This window comes from Lottia gigantea (genome assembly GCF_000327385.1).
Source record: "Lottia gigantea unplaced genomic scaffold LOTGIsca_8, whole genome shotgun sequence".
NCBI classification, from domain to species: domain Eukaryota; kingdom Metazoa; phylum Mollusca; class Gastropoda; family Lottiidae; genus Lottia; species Lottia gigantea.
Genome location: NW_008710662.1, coordinates 3054689 through 3076680, shown reverse-complemented (window position 1 = coordinate 3076680; position 21992 = coordinate 3054689). Strand labels below are relative to the sequence as shown.

The 21992-nt window shown below is 33.6% G+C and overlaps 7 protein-coding genes across 7 annotated transcripts; 1 reads left to right on the top strand and 6 right to left on the bottom strand.

Annotated features, from left to right (window-relative positions):
* Positions 1–616: 616 nt before the first annotated feature.
* Positions 617–2827, bottom strand: LOTGIDRAFT_155464 (hypothetical protein; the record flags this gene model as incomplete). The annotated part of the gene is made up of 6 exons (XM_009067017.1): positions 617–631; positions 1132–1232; positions 1549–1722; positions 1993–2071; positions 2322–2432; positions 2681–2827. 6 exons carry the CDS (start codon positions 2825–2827, stop codon positions 617–619), a joined length of 627 nt encoding a protein of 208 aa, XP_009065265.1.
* A 644-nt stretch (positions 2828–3471) lies between these two features.
* Positions 3472–5652, bottom strand: LOTGIDRAFT_229628 (hypothetical protein). Its single transcript, XM_009067016.1, has 6 exons — positions 5471–5652; positions 4966–5079; positions 4642–4720; positions 4291–4458; positions 3739–3839; positions 3472–3539 (listed from the first exon to the last, which is right to left on the bottom strand). The coding sequence occupies exons 1-6, from the start codon at positions 5621–5623 to the stop codon at positions 3519–3521; spliced, it is 636 nt and encodes a 211-aa protein (XP_009065264.1). The 5' UTR covers positions 5624–5652; the 3' UTR covers positions 3472–3518.
* Positions 5653–6169: 517 nt separating this feature from the next.
* LOTGIDRAFT_155462 (hypothetical protein) lies at positions 6170–8637 on the bottom strand (the record flags this gene model as incomplete). Its single annotated transcript, XM_009067015.1, has 6 exons — positions 6170–6190; positions 6445–6545; positions 6825–6992; positions 7813–7891; positions 8142–8255; positions 8491–8637. The coding sequence occupies 6 exons, from the start codon at positions 8635–8637 to the stop codon at positions 6170–6172; spliced, it is 630 nt and encodes a 209-aa protein (XP_009065263.1).
* An 869-nt stretch (positions 8638–9506) lies between these two features.
* LOTGIDRAFT_155461 (hypothetical protein) lies at positions 9507–10187 on the bottom strand (the record flags this gene model as incomplete). The annotated part of the gene is made up of 1 exon (XM_009067014.1): positions 9507–10187. The coding sequence occupies one exon, from the start codon at positions 10185–10187 to the stop codon at positions 9507–9509; it is 681 nt and encodes a 226-aa protein (XP_009065262.1).
* A 2485-nt stretch (positions 10188–12672) lies between these two features.
* LOTGIDRAFT_155460 (hypothetical protein) lies at positions 12673–13872 on the bottom strand (the record flags this gene model as incomplete). Its single annotated transcript, XM_009067013.1, has 1 exon — positions 12673–13872. One exon carries the CDS (start codon positions 13870–13872, stop codon positions 12673–12675), a length of 1200 nt encoding a protein of 399 aa, XP_009065261.1.
* A 1515-nt stretch (positions 13873–15387) lies between these two features.
* Positions 15388–16092, top strand: LOTGIDRAFT_155459 (hypothetical protein; the record flags this gene model as incomplete). Its single annotated transcript, XM_009067012.1, has 1 exon — positions 15388–16092. One exon carries the CDS (start codon positions 15388–15390, stop codon positions 16090–16092), a length of 705 nt encoding a protein of 234 aa, XP_009065260.1.
* Positions 16093–19226: 3134 nt separating this feature from the next.
* On the bottom strand, positions 19227–21925 carry LOTGIDRAFT_229627 (hypothetical protein; the record flags this gene model as incomplete). The annotated part of the gene is made up of 5 exons (XM_009067011.1): positions 21820–21925; positions 21381–21545; positions 20101–20865; positions 19716–19769; positions 19227–19570 (listed from the first exon to the last, which is right to left on the bottom strand). The coding sequence occupies exons 2-5, from the start codon at positions 21520–21522 to the stop codon at positions 19227–19229; spliced, it is 1305 nt and encodes a 434-aa protein (XP_009065259.1). The 5' UTR covers positions 21523–21545; positions 21820–21925.
* Between the last annotated feature and the right edge of the window lie 67 nt (positions 21926–21992).

The following is a 21992-nucleotide window of genomic DNA, read 5'->3' as shown; positions in this document are numbered from 1 at the left end:
GCTTCATATTCACGATCGGTACAGCATGGTGTAGCTGCCCATGTAGTTACTACAACAGTTACAAAACAGATCACTTGTAACGCCCACATTCTTGTCAAACTTAAAACCAACACTGTCAGTTCTACTGCCTCAAATAAGGTTAGATAAGATTGAGATAAGCGCTTAACGTGGCAAAAGTTTATTTGGTCAATAAGATCATAAACATTTCGAAGATAGAGGGATTTAAACTAAAATAATAAATCACATTCATTCATCTTGGGCATTGCTGTTGATTTCGAACAAAATAAGAAACGCCACTCGTTATTAGCAATCTATGTAATCTACACTCCAAAAATACTTCTTACATATATATTGAAGACATTTTTAAACCCCAAAACTCATCATAATGTTATCATCAAGGCCTTTGTTGAAATAATGCTCCCGTGGTATGAAAATAAAAGCTTTCACATTCATATCGCAGAAGTAGGTATAGTTTACAGTATTACGCCCAAGTTACATCTACGTAAAGAACTGAAGTGTATCATTTATTCAGCTGTATTATGTATGTTTAACAAAATGAGTACCACTATTAACAACACATTTGTTTTACTATCTTAGATTTATTTTCATATGAAAATTATAGATGATGTTTCTGAAAGAAAAAACAGAAAAGAATCTGATATGTTTGAATACAATGTCGTCTTTAGATGTGTACTTGTAACACCTCAGAGATATTATAGGTATTCATTTTCATCTGTTCCTCCAATGAGCTGAGTTTTATTCATATTATGTATTCAGATTAATTAATGATGTCTTTGGAACTAACAGAGCACTAGTTTGAAACAAGATGGAAATCGAGAACAGTAAGGTTGAGAGTTAATAATGCTCTAGCAAACCTTCCTCTACTCTTTCAATTGCGTTTTCGTTGACATTAATCTGATCTGTTGATATTAGTAAATGCTGATCAGTTACAGTATAGATTCTGCTCCTAATTTGGTGAGAGGTGAACACGTGTAACACGTGATTGGTCATGGAAGAGATATAGATAAAATATATGCAGACCATAAGCCCAACAGAGTGCAGAGCAACAGGATATTTGTTGGTTGGAATACCCTTTTAATGAATTATTTTAGTAAAAAGTAAGACATTTACCAGAACAGGTTTGTTGTGGCATTCAGTTGGTACTGTAAATATATTTCTAGCTTTAATACCAGGTCTAAAATTACTGAATATATAAACTACCTCTGTTTTACCTACAGTTAATATACAATGTTTGTAATATGTTAATCATAAACATCAATAATTGGCTTTATTTGTAATAACATGTACAATACAATAATACAAAAAAGTATTGTTTTGATTTTGATGATATCCTACAAGTCAGATAAATTGAAAATTTATAAAGTTTTTAGAACAATATTTCAAATCAGACCGGCAGTCCACCAAAAATAACAACTTATTTCAGCAGAAACACAATTCTATATAGATACAATCAGCAAGTTTTCCTCTGTTTAAATAGCAATCAATGCATTAATTACAAAGCGAGATAGAAATAAAACAGATAGTCACCACCAAGAAGGGCTTTAGGATCAAATTGTGTTTGTGTGATAGGGGTACAATCATCAGTAATACTGAGTTTGATTGGTGAATCTGGACGATTTGACAAGTTAAATCTCCATAAATCAACATCAATATGATTACTTCCATATCCATATCTTGTTCTACCACCAAATAAAGCATTATCTGGAAGAATGTGTAATTAGGCCCATTTCTTTTAAATTGTCTGTAGGTGTCTTGTAAAGAGTACGGGTAAGCTTATGCAAAATCGGACAAGAGTTAGACTGCACCCAGTCCCATTCAAATGTATTATTTAGAGTCAACATGTCGGTCTAGGCAAGACTCTATTTATTTTCAAATCTAGTCAATAGAGTGATGTCTATTCAAGACTTGTGTAAAAAACGCTGATATTTTATTTATCTTTTTTGTTGGAAGGTTACATTAAATGTACATTACCTGGAATACATGGATTGATCATTGGTGCTTTCATCTCGTAAACAGTACAATTACCATTAACATTGATATATTCTCTATGCTGTACTTGTGAAAAATTTGTATTAGAGTTATTAAGAAAAAAACTAAAATGTTGTAGACACATTCAATTCCGAATAAGATTTCAAACAAAATACAATTTTGCAAAGAATTGGGACGAAAATATAGAAAGACAATTTGATACCAATGCATAAAGTGACAAGAGACTGTATACCAAGGGGTTTTCACTCTAGAGAATACGACAGATATTCAACTGTTTTACAGTGCGTCTTACGATTTGTAAAAAAGTTTACCGTTTTGTAATCCATTAAAACAGTTGTTTGAACAAGTTGGCCATTAACAACGTTAGTACCTCTAGACGATACTTTTCTATCTTTATGACTGTAGGAAGTGCTCAAGAATCCCTGCAACAGATATTCATTCATTTAATACATGTAGATCTCGAACCGTAGTTGACTACTGGATGGACGACTTCTAGTAACGTAATCCTCAGACAAGTCACAGTCACACACCGTCGAGCCTGAATTCAAAATTCACATTTCTTAAATTTGTCAAAAATTGGGGGTACTATTGGGGGTGCAAATCATTTAAGTATATTTGTCAATAGTGAAAATTGTATCTTTGTTTTCCATGAGACAAATTACCAAAGTACCTGCATTTCCTGGAATACATTATCTTTAAAAGTGCTTCCGGTTTCTCCCATATCCATTTCATATTCATCGGGTAAACAACAGTTTTTAGTTGTCTGACCATTTCCAGACGATAAAATAAGCAACAAAGTTAGAAATGACACGAGCATCTTGGTATTTTGTTTTGAATGAATAAGCGTATTTAATAGCATAAATCTAGATCACGTTATCTATCCGACTGGACATATGGTCAAAACCTCATTGAGCAAATTTTGTTCTATATTTGTTGACTGACTTCTATGGTCGAGGCTCAACGTAGCTTTATGTTTTAAGGTTCAAGGATAGTTCAAGCTCAATGAACACGAGAGTCAAACCCGCTCAAATTTTCTGAACGATATCACCCCGTTCGTCACTAAACAACTCTATAATACTATGATGGAGATTGCTACAATTTTGAAATTAAAAAGTTAAAAATGATTGTTCACAAACGGGATATACATGTATTATTATTTTCTGATCTCTTTCGATCAATCATTTCATACAAGGGTATTACCTCGATGCCTGGAAATTAGAAGTCTATAAATGATTTGGGTATACACGCTTGTACCATTCTAGATACTTCTCTATCAGAAATAATTTAGTATTGAGGTCACTTGCCGATTTAGAGTGCTCTTGTTGGTGACTTGTAAAATTTCAATGAAATAGGACAAATATTGATTTCCCTTTCTTAAGGTTAATTTTTTTATGCATTACCGATACCCATTAAATCTCATATTTTGTCGTTGCGTTGCCCATTGAAAAAAAAAGTCTTGTGTATTCAAAACAGTTTTATTCTATACGTCAACCTAGCTCCCAACATATTTATCCAACTAGTGTCGTTTCCTGTAAAAAAAGAAATAATAATGATTTAAAAATTCTTGTTCAATATTTAACCCATAAATTGGTTCAAGAGGATTTTCAGGCCTTTCTATTCCCATCTAGGACATGAATAACAAGTATTTACGCCATTTCGATCTCAAGTCAATGTCTGTAATTATCAATATCGTGTTTAATAACGTATAGTTAAGTATAGCTAGCTTACCTTAACATTGACACCGTGACAAGAATTAGGGATGGTAAATCTCTTTCTATTTTTAATACCAGCATGAAAGTTACTTATAATATATACAATTTCTGATTTAGCTGAAAGATCATAAAGCATTAATGATTCAATGAAAATTATAGAATATCAGCACAGCTTTACAATTCTTAGTTGGAATTTTTGCACATAAATGTAGGTATAACCGATGTAGTCACTATATCTCCATAGAAGAATGCAGTGGCGTATGAGGAAACATGGGGTGAGGGACCGAGCCGGGGACCAAAAATTTTTCAAGGTGGCCACAGGTCATTTTGTCATAAGGTAGAATGATAAACAAAAATGGAAAGTGGGAGACTACGCTTTGATTGAAACAGAGAATTGAGAGGATAAAGCACATAAGTTACTTCAAACAAATCGATGAATAGTTCATGTGTGTTATTTCCATGTAAGAACCGTGCGTAGTTTCGTATGTGTTTGGTGGTAGACCAGACTTCTATGTCCGCTTAAATTTTTCATTTTTGATCTCTAGTCCGATTTCAAAGTTCGACCTACATTTGGAACCAGTCATGTAGATAGATTCTACAACTGGTACACAACCGTCAACGGAAACAGACAATTTTACTGGGAAATGTGTTTTTGGTTGTATATATTTCCAGGTATTTAGCTGTAAAACGTGAGCTCCATACCCCATAGTTAATTTTCCTTCATAGGTAGCGTTGTCTAAAAGAAACAAGAAATATAGGCGTAGTATTACTATTAAGGTATTGAGATAATGTAAAAAGGGTCTGTTTTGTGGAATTTCGTAGTTACAGATCAAATAAATGAGTAATCAGTTTGGGGATTCTCTGTCACTGCCAATTCATCAACAGACCCGAAGATCGTGATAACGAACGTCGTGCTTACCTGGTATACAAGGCTCTCTCATTTGTAATGGATATTTATGGATGGTGCATTTTCTGTTATAGATAGCGTATTCCAATTTCTAAAATAGCATTCAGAGATGTGTTACAATATATATTTAGAATTATTATTTCTTACATCTCATTTTTCACTTTGGAAAGATAGCTTGCCAGGGAAAGTAACATACATCCACAAGCTGGTTTGGTTTACGACAAACAAACTTTCAATTCACGTAGGCTACTTGTTCAAAACTACAAAATTCATAATATCTATTTCAATATGATCATTTTAGTGTCAAGTCAGTAGATTATCACTTTATATACTCACATTTTCGTAATCAAAGATAAGGGTTCCAGCAATTTCTGTTCCGTTTTCAAAGGTATTATGAACTCGTAAAGCCATTTTCTTGGCATAATAATCATAAGCAACTGTGGTGTAACCCTAGAATTATAATAAATACTGGTTGTGTTCTTAATGCACACTTTGTATATGAAACGATAGAAGAATGTAATGTCATCAACTCAGTTCGAGTATGTAGTCCAAAGATATCCATTCCATTCATGAAATATTCTTACTTTTAACATAAGTAAGTATATGAACCATAAGTGAGTAAGTAGTCTATAATGAAACATGGAATCAAGTGTCTATAATAGTAAGCATACCCCGTTTGGTGCCACACCCGTCATAGCTGCTCAACACAACAGAACAAACCACAAATTCAAACGCACCAACACATGATGTAGCGACTTGACGACAAATTTACAAAGTTCAAGGGACGTAACTGATATCCAAATAAAAAAGAATACAATTTCCTTTCAAGTACAGAGTTTACCTTTAAAGGATGAAATTCCTTGTCTTGAGCACTAACGAAACTACCAGCTTCATCAAGATACGCTTCAAATTCTTTATCAATACAACATCTTGGTGGATCCTGGGCTGTAGATACAGCAACAAACGCTAGTACCGGTACTAACAAAGCAATCATGGTTGACAGTGAAGTATGCCTATTATATAATGACACCAACTAGGTTTTAAGAATTTGTGTAGCGTGTGGTTAGTTTCACATAAAATACGATAAGGTTTGGCTTATCTGAACCTGACAAAATAAAATCATAGTGCGAGCTGCAGTGAGTGTAACTACACTCGTGTGGTATTCTCATTCTGGTGAACTTGTTCGCAGTCCCATAAAATATTAACACATATTTATTTGCTTACAAATGACCCCATTTTGACACGTACCATTCACTAATTTTTAGCGAAATTTTATGATTGTAAAATTGTTTGTTGATGTATTTACATGGCAGTCTTCTACAGTCCAAGCCCAAAATCTTTTTTATATTTGAGCTTGACTTAAATAAGTATTCTTGTGGGTAGCGGTAGCAAGGCAGAACACACTCAATATCCCTGATGACGTTCAACAATGAGTTCATCAAATGAAGAAGGTTCAGGAAACTAAAATTCAATATATTTATTTGTGTGTAATTAACAACAACTAATTTAGTATTTATTAAAAAGTTTATTAAAGACTTTTTCAACCAATTAAAGTAGATTCCTGAAACACATAAACAAAAAACATTTTATTAAAAAGGAGAAGATCGTTAAGATCACATGTATCAAAATCTACGAAGGTTAGTAATAGGTAGGTGTGAGATACTCTCAAAACCCCCAAAAACGCTAATTCCGAAATCACTCTACCAAAGGGGATTTGCTTATCAATCCGATGACAACAAAAAATGACTATGCAACTCGCTAAGATGGAATTGTGTCGCTGACGTAACGAAAATAAGTTTTTAAGACACAGCTTACCTTTACAGTAACACCATGACAAGAATTAGGGATGGTAAATCTCTTTCTATTTTTAATACCAGCATGAAAGTTACTTATAATATATACAATTTCTGATTTAGCTGGAAGAATGCAATAATTTTTTTAAATTATACTTTTGTCGACATAACAGAAATATAAAATAAATTTATCCGGATCTAGGTCGTGTAACCAGAAACATCATGACTGAAGATGATTTCGATGAGTTTTTATTATTATAATCATTATTTAACCCAAAGTTTTAAAATATTAAATAGCCAAAAATAAAAATCGTTAATTACTATGGCCTAACTATTTTTCTTAACCACATTACAGATGAATTTCGATGTTTGAAATATCGAAATTGGCAAAACAACAACTACCTTTAGGGGTGTCTACATAAATTGATTCTACAACTGGTACACAACCATCAATAGAAACTGATAACTTGACTGGGAAATTAGTTCCTGGTTGTACATCTTTCCATGTATGTAATTTTAGTGTGTGGGCTCCATATCCCATAGTTAATTCACCGTCATATGTAGCATTATCTGAAATGATTTGATAAAATTCAGACGACGCTTCGCATTGGTTAATTAGACGGAACAGGGACGTCAACTTTTTTTCATTTTTGTCTATGTTGCCATCCGAGCGAAGTATGTATCTATGATGGATCATTACCTTTAGCCAATACCATTTATTTAATGATTACAATCAGTCTTATTTATTATTCAAGTTGTTAAATGTTGAGTAACAAATAATTTCAATTCGCCTAAATTTATTATGTATAGGCTTGCCAGAACACAATAACAATTGAAACTTCTGTACTTGACTAATACTTCTATGTGTCAACTTAGAAAGGTTGAAGATGAACAGCATTTTTCTTTTAACATGTCCATTTAATGATGACCTTAGGTATGATCTGTTTGCTAGAGCCAACGTTTTAAACTCAGATTTTAATTACTTAAAAGATGTAGAACAGCTTAATTTTTTAATGTGTAACAAAAATATTATTTTTCATTCCTCAGCATTCCCCCGAAACGCCATTAATAGACGTTTTATCATTATCTGATCCATTTATGTCTTTTTTTTCTGCAGTCTCGGTCCCAATATTTTACCCTAGTTTAACTTGTACATGTTTCTTTTAAATTAGTTTTAACTTATTAATATTCATATGTTTATATATTTATATATCAGATATTTATGTTTTGTTGATATGATTTTTACTCGTTGGAATTGAATTAGACCAGTGTCTCATAAGCCAACCTGGCTGGGCAGCATTACTTTTATCTTGTTATATTTGTATATTTATATGTTCTATGCTGTGTGACACTTTAATAAATAAATTATTATTACTAATACCAAACTTACCTGATATGCAAGGACTTCTCATTGGTAACGGTAATTTATAGATGGTACATTTTCTTTTGTAAATTGCGTATTCCAGTTTCTTAAAGAAAAAAGTAAAGTTAAATAGTAACAATAAATAACCAATAACAATAACCTAGACTGCAGCTCTTGTCCATATTTTTTAAATTTTAAACACATTGTCATCATAGATTCATTTGCATAGTCAAGAACGACACACAGTACCTGGTAATTTCACTAGATGTTTTCATATTCAGCATTTTTTGACAATAAAAAGAGTTACATATCTTGATTCATATCTCTTACAACTCGTGTATCGTTTGGCTACTTACGTTTTCGTAATCGAAGATGAGAGTTCCAGCAATTTCTGTTCCGTTTTCAAAGGTGTTATGAACTCTCAATGACATTTTCTTTGCATAGTAATCATAGGCTACTGTTGTATAACCCTAATTTACAAAAAAAAATATCCTATATTTGGCAATTTGAATGGTTATAAGGTATATTTGCAGATTTTAAAGAAAACCAAAGTATATGTCGACCTATTTGGTCGATGTGCTATCTTTAACATAGCAAAATAGGGCACAACTGTCAGCATATTTTTGTAATTTACGAAGTTCAAGGGACGTAACTGATATTCAAATAAAAAAGAGAATACAATTTCCTTTCAAGTACAGAGTTTACCTTTAAAGGATGAAATTCCTTGTCTTGAGCACTAACGAAACTACCAGCTTCATCAAGATACGCTTCAAATTCTTTATCAATACAACATCTTGGTGGATCCTGGGCTGTAGATACAGCAACAAACGCTAGTACTAACAAGGCAATCATGGTTAGCCAATTTGACTGATGTTTAGCACCCAAAATGTTTTTAAGATATGACTGGACGCATTTAAGAGAAGCCCTGGCAAATTCACATGAATTCCAACCTAGATAAGATTTGAACTCGTTGACTGGTTGATCTAATTATTGACAGAGGTCTTTGGGTGAAAACATAAGTTAATAAATTGAGACACGTATACATAAATCTCTTGTTAAAGTCATCAGAAGGTCTGACGGAAACGCCTTCAATCTTCCTGTTTTTTTTTATCACTAAGTTAAACAAATTATACTATAGTTATGAAGAGAAAATGTCTTAAATTTATCGAATATGTACAGCAAAGTTTTCCAAGGCAATATAATCAATATAAACATTGAAAGTCACGGGATTAGATCTACATTCGATTAAGAAAGGTAAAAATTTTATTGTGATAATTAAAGCCTTCTTGATTTCATCATCCTATTGTATAGATATATATACTCCATACTAGTAAGGTAATAATTGGTAATTTCAACACACAGATTGTCTCTACTCAGTTATTTAATTCTTAAAACAAAATACAAATACATTTTCTTTTTATTTATAATCATAACGTTAACATTGCTAGACATATTTAAACTCTATTCAATTTGTGATTTTCAGAATATTACCCTTACAAACTTTCATCCACGTTTCTGTTAGCAAGGATATTTAAGATCTAGCCGCATGTGATGGATTAGATGTGCACAATCCACCATGTGGATTCCAATGGTTTTGGTAATTGTTCAATTTATCCTGAAAACCATACTGTTGTATGTGTACCCTATGAACCAAGGAATTGCCATTAGTACATGTGAAAATATTCAGTATAATTTGGCAGGGTGGAATTATAAAACACAACCTAAGTATTGGTAACTTCCGTTCTGTAAAATATTGATGAACGTCTGTTATTATTAGCCTCCTCAACTTGTTGTAAAATGCTCTGAAGGTAATCCGAAGAGGTTATGTTACCTAATGGTCGACCACTTTTTCTACCTCTAACTATAAAACCATCCACTGAAGAATGTTCTTCTAAAGTTTTTAATCTTTGGTCCAAATCACTCGGATTTATTGCCATCTTTTCTGCAGGATTTGACTTCTTAAAATCTGACTGAGTAAATTCATCTTCTACTCTTGGTGTTTTGCTGAAATCTGAACCCATATCAGAACTTTGCTGAACCAAGAATTTTTTCTTCAGCTTTGGTAAAGATGTTAAACAGGATCGTGGATTCTCGACAGCTGAATGTCGATTGACACAAAATAACTGTTTAGGATCCAATCCACGACGTCTTAATCTGGCTTTATACGCTTTCACAAATCCGAATTCAGTGTATCGTGGTGATAGAATATCATCTATATCAAACTCAGTGTTATCAGTCATATCAATATGAGTTAAATAATCATCTATTTCTAATATAGTCTCACTCTTTTTCTTTCTGTAATATTTTCTCGCATTATTTTTCTGCGTTACTCGAAATCTGGGTGAAAAATAAGGTCCGTCCCCTGGTTTCGCTCCAAGAAACCCCGTTACAATTTGAGACATTTTAAAATCCTTTAATTATAAGGTAACTAACGTCATTGTCATAGATAAAAAACCAATATAATTAGTTTTAAACTGAAGCACGCTTGACCAAAAACACAGTCTAAAATATATCCAACAAAATGATTATGTAGCCACTAAGTATATTCGTGTTTACGTTGAATGCTATCGCTAGCCTAAATCTATTTATTATGTATTATAAATCATTCATTTATACATGATATATGTCTCCAGCCAAGACCTTTTGTCAACAAAATAAAAAGTTGTTTTAGAAATGTCAAGAATATGCATTTCATTGTCATAACGATCATAATACACATATTGATTTGGTGTTCAATGAATGCTCTAAATAAACTATACCCGTGTCAAACTGTTCGATTTTTTGTTATTGAATTAAAGAGTGATTTGTTTACATTGAAGGGATAGACTATATGTAGAGGGAATTCATTGCTAATGTATCAGCCCTATTTTAGCTGTTGACTATACCCTGTGTTTCGAGATTATAGCCCCCTCCTCCACAGCCTAAACTATAATACTATGGTGATTCTGCACGGGTATTTATATAAGTTCCACTCTGAATATTTAACATTTTCTGTGGCTTCCATCTGTCTGTGCCACAACCTGCATTCTTGAGAGTATGGAACATGGTACCTTATCATGCAAAACCTGAAAAAATAACAAATTTTAAAAATCTCAGAGGACAGGAAATACTTTGAAAACCAACGATGATATACCAAGTGTCACAGACCCACGAACAGAGATGACCGAAATTGCTGGGATAAAGGAGTTTAATTCTCAGCTGTTGTCATATTTTCTGAAATCAAACCCCACAAAATGTAGGCTGTGGTATTGGCAGATGAAAGCCACACAAAATATTGAATATATAGAGAGAGACTTGAATAAATACCCGTTCAGGATTACTTTAGGTTTTTGCCATATCTATTTTAATTTTTTGCTGCGGAGTAGGGGACTTTAATTTCGGAACGCCCTGTATACTGTCCAAATCGGCGAATTTATGTTTAGATTACCCACCATTATTCTAAACCTGTCATAGATTACTTTACCATAAGTCAAGACCTATCATATATAATCTACCATTAGACTTGATGTATCAAAAATATCTACCACCAATCTAGTCCTATCATAGAATATCTACCACGAAACATAGATACCCATCATTAAACTAGATCTATCATATAGATGACATTTTTTAGACGAGATCTATCATAGATTACTATTATTAGACAGTCATCATAATGATCCTTATTAGACAGGATTACCTACCACTAGACTAGGTCAATCATAGATTACCTACCACTAGACTAGGTCAATCATAGATTATATACCATTAGACTAGATCAATTTTAGATTGCCTATTATTAGGCTAGACCTATCATTACCTACCATTAGACTAGTTCTTTTATAGAAACCTACCATTAAACCTACTTACCATTGTTCTATCATAGATAACCTACCTTTTAGACTAGATTTTATCATAGATTACTTACCATTAGACTAGACCTTTCATTACGAGATGGCTACCATTGGACTGGATCTATCATAGATGACCTACCATTCGAATAAATCTCTCATCAAGAGACGTTCACCATTAGACTAGATCTATCATAGATGACCTATTATTAGACTAGATCTTTCATCAAGAGATGCCTAACATTAGACTGGATATACCATTGATTACTTACCATTGAGCTATATTAGGTTATTTACTATTAGACTAGACAAACCTACCAGTGGTTTAGACCAAGCATAGATTACTTCTCAATACTTTTGATGCAGATTAATCGAAATTGTCTAATGACAAGAATGGGACATGATGGGTTTCCTTATTTGTTAGTGTCAAATTAAGCAAACTATTTGATTAACTGGTGTTTCTAATGAATTATCATATAATTATAATCATACCATAATGTTCTTATTGCATATAATTAAGAGTTTTAACTAATCATAAATGTCCATTTATGTAAAGTCTGGATAAACAAAAAAATGCTTTTGCCCTTTCTTGATCGGTCACTCATTGGAATTCTGCTGGTAATTCTCTTCTAATTATGAATTAATTATGGACATGTGAGACAAAGTGGTATTTTCCAAGTCGTTAAATACAACCTCTACTTTCTATTCATATAAGTATTAGCATTTTTATTTTCATAACTAAAAATAAGGGAACCCATCCTTAAGTAACAGTGCCATATTGTTCACACATGGATATACCCTCGACCTTCTGTTCGTCGGCACATCCTGAGTTCAATAGGCATAGTATTCAACTGGTTTAAACACTAATTTATTACCATTTTCATCATTTAATCATAACAAAATATACAAAAGCATGTAAAAGCGGTTATCGACAATAATTCTTGACAACAATCGACTATTTCATCAAAATATGCACTATGTAATAATTTTATAATGTTTTTAATGCCCTTTTGGCCAATTTCTAACTCAGAAGAACACAAGCACACAACGTTTGATATCACTTACAAAAGGCCATTTTAAATGTTATTGGAGGTTTTGAGCCTCTAAATCCTTGTTTCTGTGCCAACTTGTATGTTGACATTGGTTCCATTGTGTTACCATCGTTGAAATGATCAATTGATCTTGCTGTATATTCATCTTCGATTTCCTGTATAGTTTCCTCGTGCTGACCTAACACTCCAATATGGCATCTCGGTGAATTGGGAGGACAGGCTGTAGGGATGCGTTCAGATCTATACATTGTACACATTGGACAGTGATCATTGGAAGGTGGCGGTTGCTGTGGTTGAGGACTAAGTTCAGTAACGGGTTTTTGTTGGTAAGTGGTATATCGGTAAATAGGGCTAGCTTTATATCCAGAATGATTGATGTTGACCCACGATAAATTCACGTCTTGTCGAGCTCGAATTCTTTCTTCCATAAGTTCACGTTGGAATCTGTGCTTCTTCAACAAGTATTCATGCTTAGAACAACCTTTGTAAGATCCCTTTCTGGTTGGTGTGATATCAGTGTAACTATTCCAAGAGGCCATTTCTGGATATAACTCAGTAGGTGAATTAGTCTCTGGAATGATTGCTACTGGGAGATCGTCACCCTGGTCGGCATCGCGAGGTGAAATGTCATCCAAATAATCTAAATATTCCTGACCAACTGTATCTGATATCTGGTTAGTAAAAGCCACCGAACAAATAGCATCTGGTGTTTTAGCAAGAGGTTTCCGTTGTTTTCCTTCACTATCCTTACGTTTTAATGGTGGAAGTCTATTTCGTAGTCTTACTTTCTCAACAGAATGCTTATTATATGATTTCACCTCCCCGGGGTTGTTATTTTGAGAGTTGTTCACAGGTGATATAAATTCATAGTTTTTAATCTCCGTTGTTTGTAATTCACGTTTACAATCATCGATAAGTGTGCGAAGTGTTTTCCTTGTACTTTCAAGTGCTATATTGTCTTCGTTATTACTTGAACCTGTCAACGATTCGAGATTTAATTTTAACATCGGTAGTTGAATAATCTTTTTATTGGGTGGTCTGGTTTCGTCTTGGTCGCCATTGTAAACTATCTTGCCATCCACATCCTCAACATCTTCTGAGTCTAAATCCCGTTTATTCCTTAAACACCCTAAAGGTCTCATTTGAAAATCACTTGTAATGTATTTAGGTTGCACAGTTCGCTTTGTTTTGACTTCAGTCGACATCTTCTTATGTGAAGATTAAATAGAGCAAACGTTTAGTACCTGATCATAACGTCAGGAACGTTAACGAAGATAACCACACGTTTACGTCCAAATCTCATACACAGGCTGCCTTAGTAGTATTTTCCACGGGAAATTGTATCGCGACAAAACAACAATATATACTAATAGAATATAGGTGTATTCTTTGATATCTAATGACTAAATGATATTATTAATATATTATATTGTGGGCTACATGAAATAGAATGAGAACAACAATGAACAATTTATTAGAAGTTTATTTTCATATAATGTCAATATTATGTCTTATTTTGTTACCCTGAATAAAGAATGTCGTGTATTGTTATAAACAATACGAATGAAAGGGACAGTATACCGTCATATTTTGGCCCCTTTTGTTTTGCCTCCTTGTTTGTATATAGACAATTATATATTTAAATGCCGACCCAAACGAATATATTAATTTCTATGAGCTATATCTTTATAAATTATTAATTCATTAATCAACCAATTAACCACTAACTTTGAGTGAAATTTTACTAAAATGATTTTTTTAACTTAAACATATAAAAAAATGTGTCAGCATCCATGATCGTCCGTTCGTCTGTCGATATTTCTTCTGCACTCGAGAATCTTTCAGATATGCTTGGGATACCTTGATAGTATGCGATGGGGCCTCGTCTTGGTGACATCTTGGGATGGAAAAAACGGTTGCGATTGGTGGTCGAAGAAGATGGAGGGGACCTTGAACACAGATTGAAATAGGTAGGCTAGTAGGAAGTATATTTGTGAGAATTTTGAGAGATATGATACACTAGTACACTACCCGTCGAACTTTGGGACGTTTTTGTTTTGGAAACACTCGATATATGCTATAGAATGTTTGCATACAATCTCAAAATCGATGATCATGTTGGTCTTAAGCCTGTGACAATAAGGTAAAATTAAGATAGGCTTATTCTCATACCGGGCTTTTGCAAAATTGTGTCCCAGGAGAATGTGGTAGGCCTGAGATCATTAAACAATTGCCGTCATAAAAAGATAAAACTCCTCGTTGCACCAACTGCGTGCTCAAGTTAAGTATTTAGGTGTGTCGTATTTTTTACAACTTATGGATTATCATGACATGTAGCAATCGTCTTATTAGATTAAATGAAGTAATACGATCACAGACCAATATCTATCTTGTTATAACTTGTACTTGTGGAAAGCTCATTAATATCAAGTCAATTACAATTATTTTAAAGAATAGAAAGTGATATAAACACGACGTTTAATCCCCGATATTTTTCCATACACAATGACACAATTGTTATGGTAATCAGACATTATGATCATTTGATTGTTTGACCAACATAACATGTTAATACAGTTATTTTGATAAATGTTCTTCATTTTGTGTAGATATCTTGTTGTAAACAGTTAGAAGTCATATTTGTTGTGTTCTAGTGTTGGAAGGAATATATGATCTAATAGTGGTATTTTAACTGTAGTTTCTGTCTGAATTTTATTTAAATGGCAACAATATCGGAGTGTATACCCAATAATGTATTTCGTGCACGACCAAGAACTCGACCTACAATGCAATATGTAAGGTCACCACGGAATGCTTCTTACCAACAGATGCCTATATCTCTGAAAATTGATAAAAGTGAAGACTATAGAAGTCAATATCGCTCTCCTCATGATTATGGATATAGACAAAGACAATATGACCATCCTATGAAAAAGTGTATGTGGACTAATAGAAGTTTATATGAACCTAAACCAGAAATCAAACTAGCAGCATTACCTTCAAGGAAACCTTTATCACGAATGGAGAAGGTTCCTGGAAGACTCTTTCAGAGATCTTCAGAAGTTCCTATCAAATTTACGACTAACAGGTTAATGTCAGCTCCGTCAAACTCTGCTGTCACTTATACAGAAGAATTAGTTCGTCTTCCGTCTCGCCCTCAAACCATCTGTGAAAATAGAAATACTCTTAATACTCTTACCTCGCCAAAAGATATTAACTCAATGGACATTAAGGATATTGGAGGAAGTTTTCAAGTGAGGGGTGACAAGGATCATGTTATTAGTGACTATTATTCCTTCAACCGTCTTCCTGCTAGGACTAAGAAACCTACCGTGAAATTATCCAAACCCAGTATTAAACGCAATTCATTATTACTAAAGGGGTGGAGAAAAGAAATACACACACGCATGGAGGACATTTTATAAATTAACGTTTGAAATTTGTTGTGTTTTGTTATGTAAATAAAATGTTAATGAAAATATTAAGGACTTTTTTTTCATTTCCAGTGACGTTGAAAAGTTATTTCAACTCTGTATATTCCAGATAACCAGATCCATTTGCTGATACACATGATTGGTTATAACTGCACGTGAAAATGAAAGCGTCAAAGTGGCGACAATCAAACCTTCCACATTTACATTATATCTTTTTCCTCCAATAATGGAGATTTACAAGAGCATATAAAAACAGGGACACATTTATGATAAAGCTTATCTCCATAAAAGCTAAACAGTTAAAGGGAGGTTACACTACTACCCACTAACTCAGTTCTACTTTCAACATTCATCAGCAAGTCTGATAGGTCTTCACTGAGTCATTGATCTGGATTCACATAATTGGTTATAGGCTCTTCTGAACACGCCATTAAAGAGCATTGCCCTAATTGCATTCAGCAATCCTCGACAATTTTCGTAAAGTTTCCGACATTCTGACTGCCATTCACTACTTTGTTAAGTAGACTTGATTGGTGATAAATTTAAATTGATCACATTCAGTTATCCAGTCTTCTTAAAAATATTAAATTGCATGAAAAGCAAATTTTTTCCACAACATACGGCCATATTTTAAGTCGATGATTTGCATTTTCAGCAATTTTGGGTCGTTAACTTCACAGTTTACCTACACGCAATTCTGTGTACACACGCCGTTATTTACATTCCCGAGACAGTTGAGGCTGCTCAACCTTGGATTGGGTGGAGCTACCGCTACCTTTTTTTTTATTCTCATTCTATGGGGATGGCAAATTACATGTAAGATATTTTTTTGTACCATAAAGGACAGCATACAATATACATACATTATTCAATAATACAATGTATGTTTAAGATGGGTTCCCTTATATTCATTTATGAAACTGAAGTAGAGGTGTTCTAATGACTTGAGTTTGTCTCACATGTCCATAATTGATTCATAATTAGCTAAATTAGAAGAGGAGAATTATCAGCAGAATTCCAATGAGTGACCGAACAAGAAAGATCAAAACGTCTTTTTGTGTTTATTCAGACTGTACATACATGGGCATTCATGATCGGTTAAAACTCTTAATATATGCAATAATTACATAATGATATGATTAAGAATACATGATAATTCATAAGAAACACCAATTAAACAGTTTGCTTAATTTGACACTAAAAAGTAAGGAAACTCATCTTGATACAGAGAGCTAAAATTAATCACTAGCAACTGGCAAAGTAGAAATCAGTGTAATCCATTTTTGCTCTCCTCCTCTCTCAGTCTCTCTACCACACTCTTCATCCATCTCTTGATCTCACCTATTTCGCAACTACTCTTTCCTCCAACCTCTTTCTCTATCTACTATTCCCCATGGAGGCCTCTCTCTCAATATCTCTCTCGTACCCTCATCTTCCTCATTTAAATTTCGCCTTTATTTCCTTTCCAATTCCCCTCTTACAACACTACTTGTTGAATAGTTTCATCATTTAAGGAAAATTACTATATGTTTAAAATGCTTAAAGACAAATACAAGAGTTGAAGATTAGAGAATTTGATAAGGGTTGAGTCGTATTCATGATAGTACATATTCGATAGGGAAATCTGAAACTTAATGATTAGGCCTACAGTCCTTGATAAGTTGATGATTTCTGGTCAGAGAGGGTTGGCTGGTAGAAAATTGGCTGATTTAATTTGCCCGCATTTCGGGACTAAATTAATTGTTGTTGACGGATGTTACGGTAGATCTGACCGGCCCTACTTTAAAACAGAACGTGTTCCTAAAATCAAAGCTTGTGTGTGAGTTGAAATCAGGGGTTTAGATACAAAACCGATGTGATTATCAATTTTAGTCACTTTCCAAGCTGAGGTCTATAGTTACTGAATTTCAACTATTTAGTGATCGACACTTCAGTCGTTATAAGGTATGTTATTCTTGTAATGTTTGACCTTTATGTACATTGCAATATTTTCGAAGCTTTAGTTTCTATTTTCACATTTATTATGCATTCCAGATATCCCTGTCCGCACTTCTTACTTTATTATATAGTCATGATATCTCAGTCCTTATTACTTACTTTATTCTGTAGTCACGATATTCCAACCCTTACTTCTTAGTTCATTCCTTTAGACATGATATCACAACCCTTACTTCTTAGTTTATTTCTAAGACATGATATCACAACCCTTACTTCTTAGTTTATTTCTAAGACATGATATTCCAACCCTTACTTCTTAGTTTATTTCTAAGACATGATATTCCAACCCTTACTTCTTAGTTTATTTCTTTATACATGATATTCCAACCCTTACTTCTTAGTTTATTTCTACGAAATGATATTCCAACCCTTACTTCTTAGTTTATTTCTTTAGAATGATATTTCTAAAGCCAAGATATCCCAGTTCTTACTTCCTAGTTTATTCTGAGGACTAAACATTTTACCCTTACTTGAGATTGTATTGTTATATTTTGTAGATCAACATGATAGGGAAGCCTAATTGCATATTAATCTGGGGGGGAAATTACTAACTTAATTCGCTAGCGCACAATCCAATCAAATAGCTGCATTTACAAAATTCCGTGATAAGAGAAAAGTGGCTAATGATGTCAAGGTGAGATTGTAAAGATGACTGATACATGCGCAACCATAATTCTAAACATAGGGTCTCTGTGAAGTTTTCTGGTTACATCTATATCTTGATTCGGTATGTATGTATAATGAATAATTTATATAGGTTGAGGGTTGATTAGTTCTTTCCCTTGGAACACAATGTTAATATAAATTACTATTAAATATGATTAATATGATTTTTGTACGTTTTTGCCCCACAATATGCGTCAGAATACACTAAATGAATTAAATTTTTAGAAAATTTCTTGGAAGAAACCTTTTAGACGAACAGTGAGAGGCTTGCGACTATGACGCCTCCAAAGAGTTTTGAATTACAATCCTAGACAGTTGTCCATCGCCCCCATTGTGCCAGTCTGCCTCCTACTTGTACCCCCAGTCTCGGAGGGCTAGAGCCGCCATTGGTCCTTTCACAAAATACCAGAACGTTAGAGCCACACATTTTAATCAAAAACCGAAATGAAAAAAGCACTGGATCATTTTGGAATTGGTTGATCAAAGAACTCCCAAAAGTCATCATCTTTTTGGAAGTTTTCTGGGAGTTTTTCGGGAGATGGAAGGACAGGTGGAGGTGTTAATGGTGGAGTTTTAAAAACATATTCATCCTCTAGAGGACTTCGGATAATTTCTTCCACTTTCGGTGATGGTTTGGGCCTCTGTTGTCGTTTCCTCGGTTGTTGGACTGGTTGAATTTGAGGTGGTGGTTTGGTTCGTGTTGCTGACCTATCCCATGTTACGATTTGCTTTGGTATTGATTCTACATATTCCTGCCACTTTATGGATTCTTTTTGTCTAAGAATATTATGTTCTGTCCAACAACCTATATAGAAAACAAAATAATGCTGTAAACAATTTTATTATTATTATCAAACTATTTCTTACAGGCACATCCAAAAACAAAACAATCATAACAAAAATACAATTTTGATTAATATGTTAGCCTTTCTTTTCTCCAGTGTGACTACCGTCCCATGCTTTCTTCAACCTTTCTCTAATAACATTTCGTTCAGCCCATGTGCCTGTAAGAAATAGTATCAAAGATTAGTAATGCGTTAAACCCCTTATTAAGAAACAGTTGTGTTGTTTTATTGATAGAAGATAACCTCTGGAAGTTTGATACGCCTAAATGCTGACTAATTATTATTGAAGTGAAAGGTTTTGGGGGTTCTGTCTAGGCTGTCCCCTCTGCTCCGCCACTGTATTTTTACTTTCACTACAGCTTTGCAAATTTGTTGGAAAATTTGCAGTCTGTCTGTCGTAGAAGGCTGTGTTTTAGCGGAATCAAAATGATCAATTGAAATAATCTTGAGTTTACACAAATCTGATGGATTATGAGATTGGGATACTTACTTAGCTCATCTCGTTTCATCTTATATTTATCACTCTCTGGTTCTCTATTCAGAAATACTCTTTCATTAAAATCACTTTTAGTGGCACTGATTTCATTCTTCACATGGGATCCTGGGAACAGATTTACTCTCGTATTGTGTCCTAGATCTTCATAATCAGTTAACGGCGTTTTAGATTTACTGGATTGGCCTACATTTGTGATGTTTCTAGATATTGGACGCCTTAACTGATTTTGTTTTTCAATGGTATCGTGTACTTTGACAGTGTCCGATAACAGTTCATCACAATTACGACTACCAAAAGTGTGCCTTATATTAGCTGGTAGTTTTAAAATGCTGCTTGGTCCTGATTTTTCTGCTTCGCTATTGCTGCTGTTATTATTAGAATTAAATGTATTGTGGGTCAAGAACTCGGCATTAAATCCATCATTTCGCACATCAGATCGTCTGCCCAACCGTGGCGTTACGTCGACTTGTGGAGTTCTTGATGAACCTCGACCAGATTCAGTTGCTGAACAGAATACATCTCCCATTATTTTATACGGATAACCATAGTGACTTTGACGAAATTTTGGTTTTTCAGGTTTAAGTGCCTCATTCAAACCACTAACGTTCACTATCTTAGGCTGTTCAGCATATCCATGTGGTTCTGTGATTTGAAAGTTCAAAGCTCTTGTATGTGTCTCTCTAAAGCTATCATCAAATTGTTTTAATTTTGATTTCTGATTCTCATAAGATTGTCTAAGATCAGATAACTCAACACTTCCTGCAAAGAAAATTTCAAATCAGCGGGCTAGTATAACGATGTGATTATTTACCTTATTTGAATTACCTTACTGTTAAAGTGGTGTAAAATTTGATCATGATTCACCAGACATTTTTCAATGAAAAAGTTGCATAAAATACGCTTGATATCAAATTCAGAATTACTTCGGTAGTTCAGTATATAGTCTATATCTTATGTTGGGCATTCTTAAAGTAGATTATTTAGATAGGTTATGGTTATACTAATCAATAGTAGGATTTTATTATGAAATTCTTACCGTCACCGTCATACCGTAAACTGAGTAAAAAGACAGTTTTATAGACTTACAAGTTGCGTTCCACAGAAACTCATAATCACCTCAAAAATTATGAATTTTTTTTTTAAATATAATCGAGATTAGATTGCATATAGTTTGATTCATTGCATCACTTCAGAAATCTGAATTGACTATGTGTTTTTGTTTTTTTCTGGCAATGTACTGATTCTTGTTTAAGTAAAATCATATTTATACTTACTGTAACTATTTATTGGTTCATTTTCCATTGGAATAGGCTCGTTGATATCAAGCACTTTATCTAAATTGGTGCCAAGTAATGACCGTCTTGAAACGTCGCCTGAATGGAATGGTGATGGTGATTTAAAAGTTACGGCTGCCATAACGCATTCCGTCTAAGTCTCACCTGTCAGCAAAAAAGAAATGTGTTTTTGCAAATCATTATCAATTAATCATTAAATAAATTAACGCAAAGCTTGTCCATTCGAGTCTCAAAATATAAAATATTAAAAAGATGAAAATGATGATAGCATTAGGGCAACACGATTCCTATTTTGAATAGAACATTTACTGCCCAGAGTCTTCATATTAAAACAGTTAGACCAATATTAGTAGTCATTTTGATATGGAGCCTACCTGTGTTAAATTAAATGTCATAAAATGTATAAAATATCACTTACTGGCAGTTGAAAACTTTTATGACGCCAAATAATTATTATGTTGAAAAACTTTTCGAGTCTGTTGACACTTTGATGTTTAACGACACAATAAGACTTCACAATAATGGTTGCTATAGACGCATACTTCGCGGAGTTATAGTCACCGTTATCTCTGTGGGTCTGTGTACCTGTAT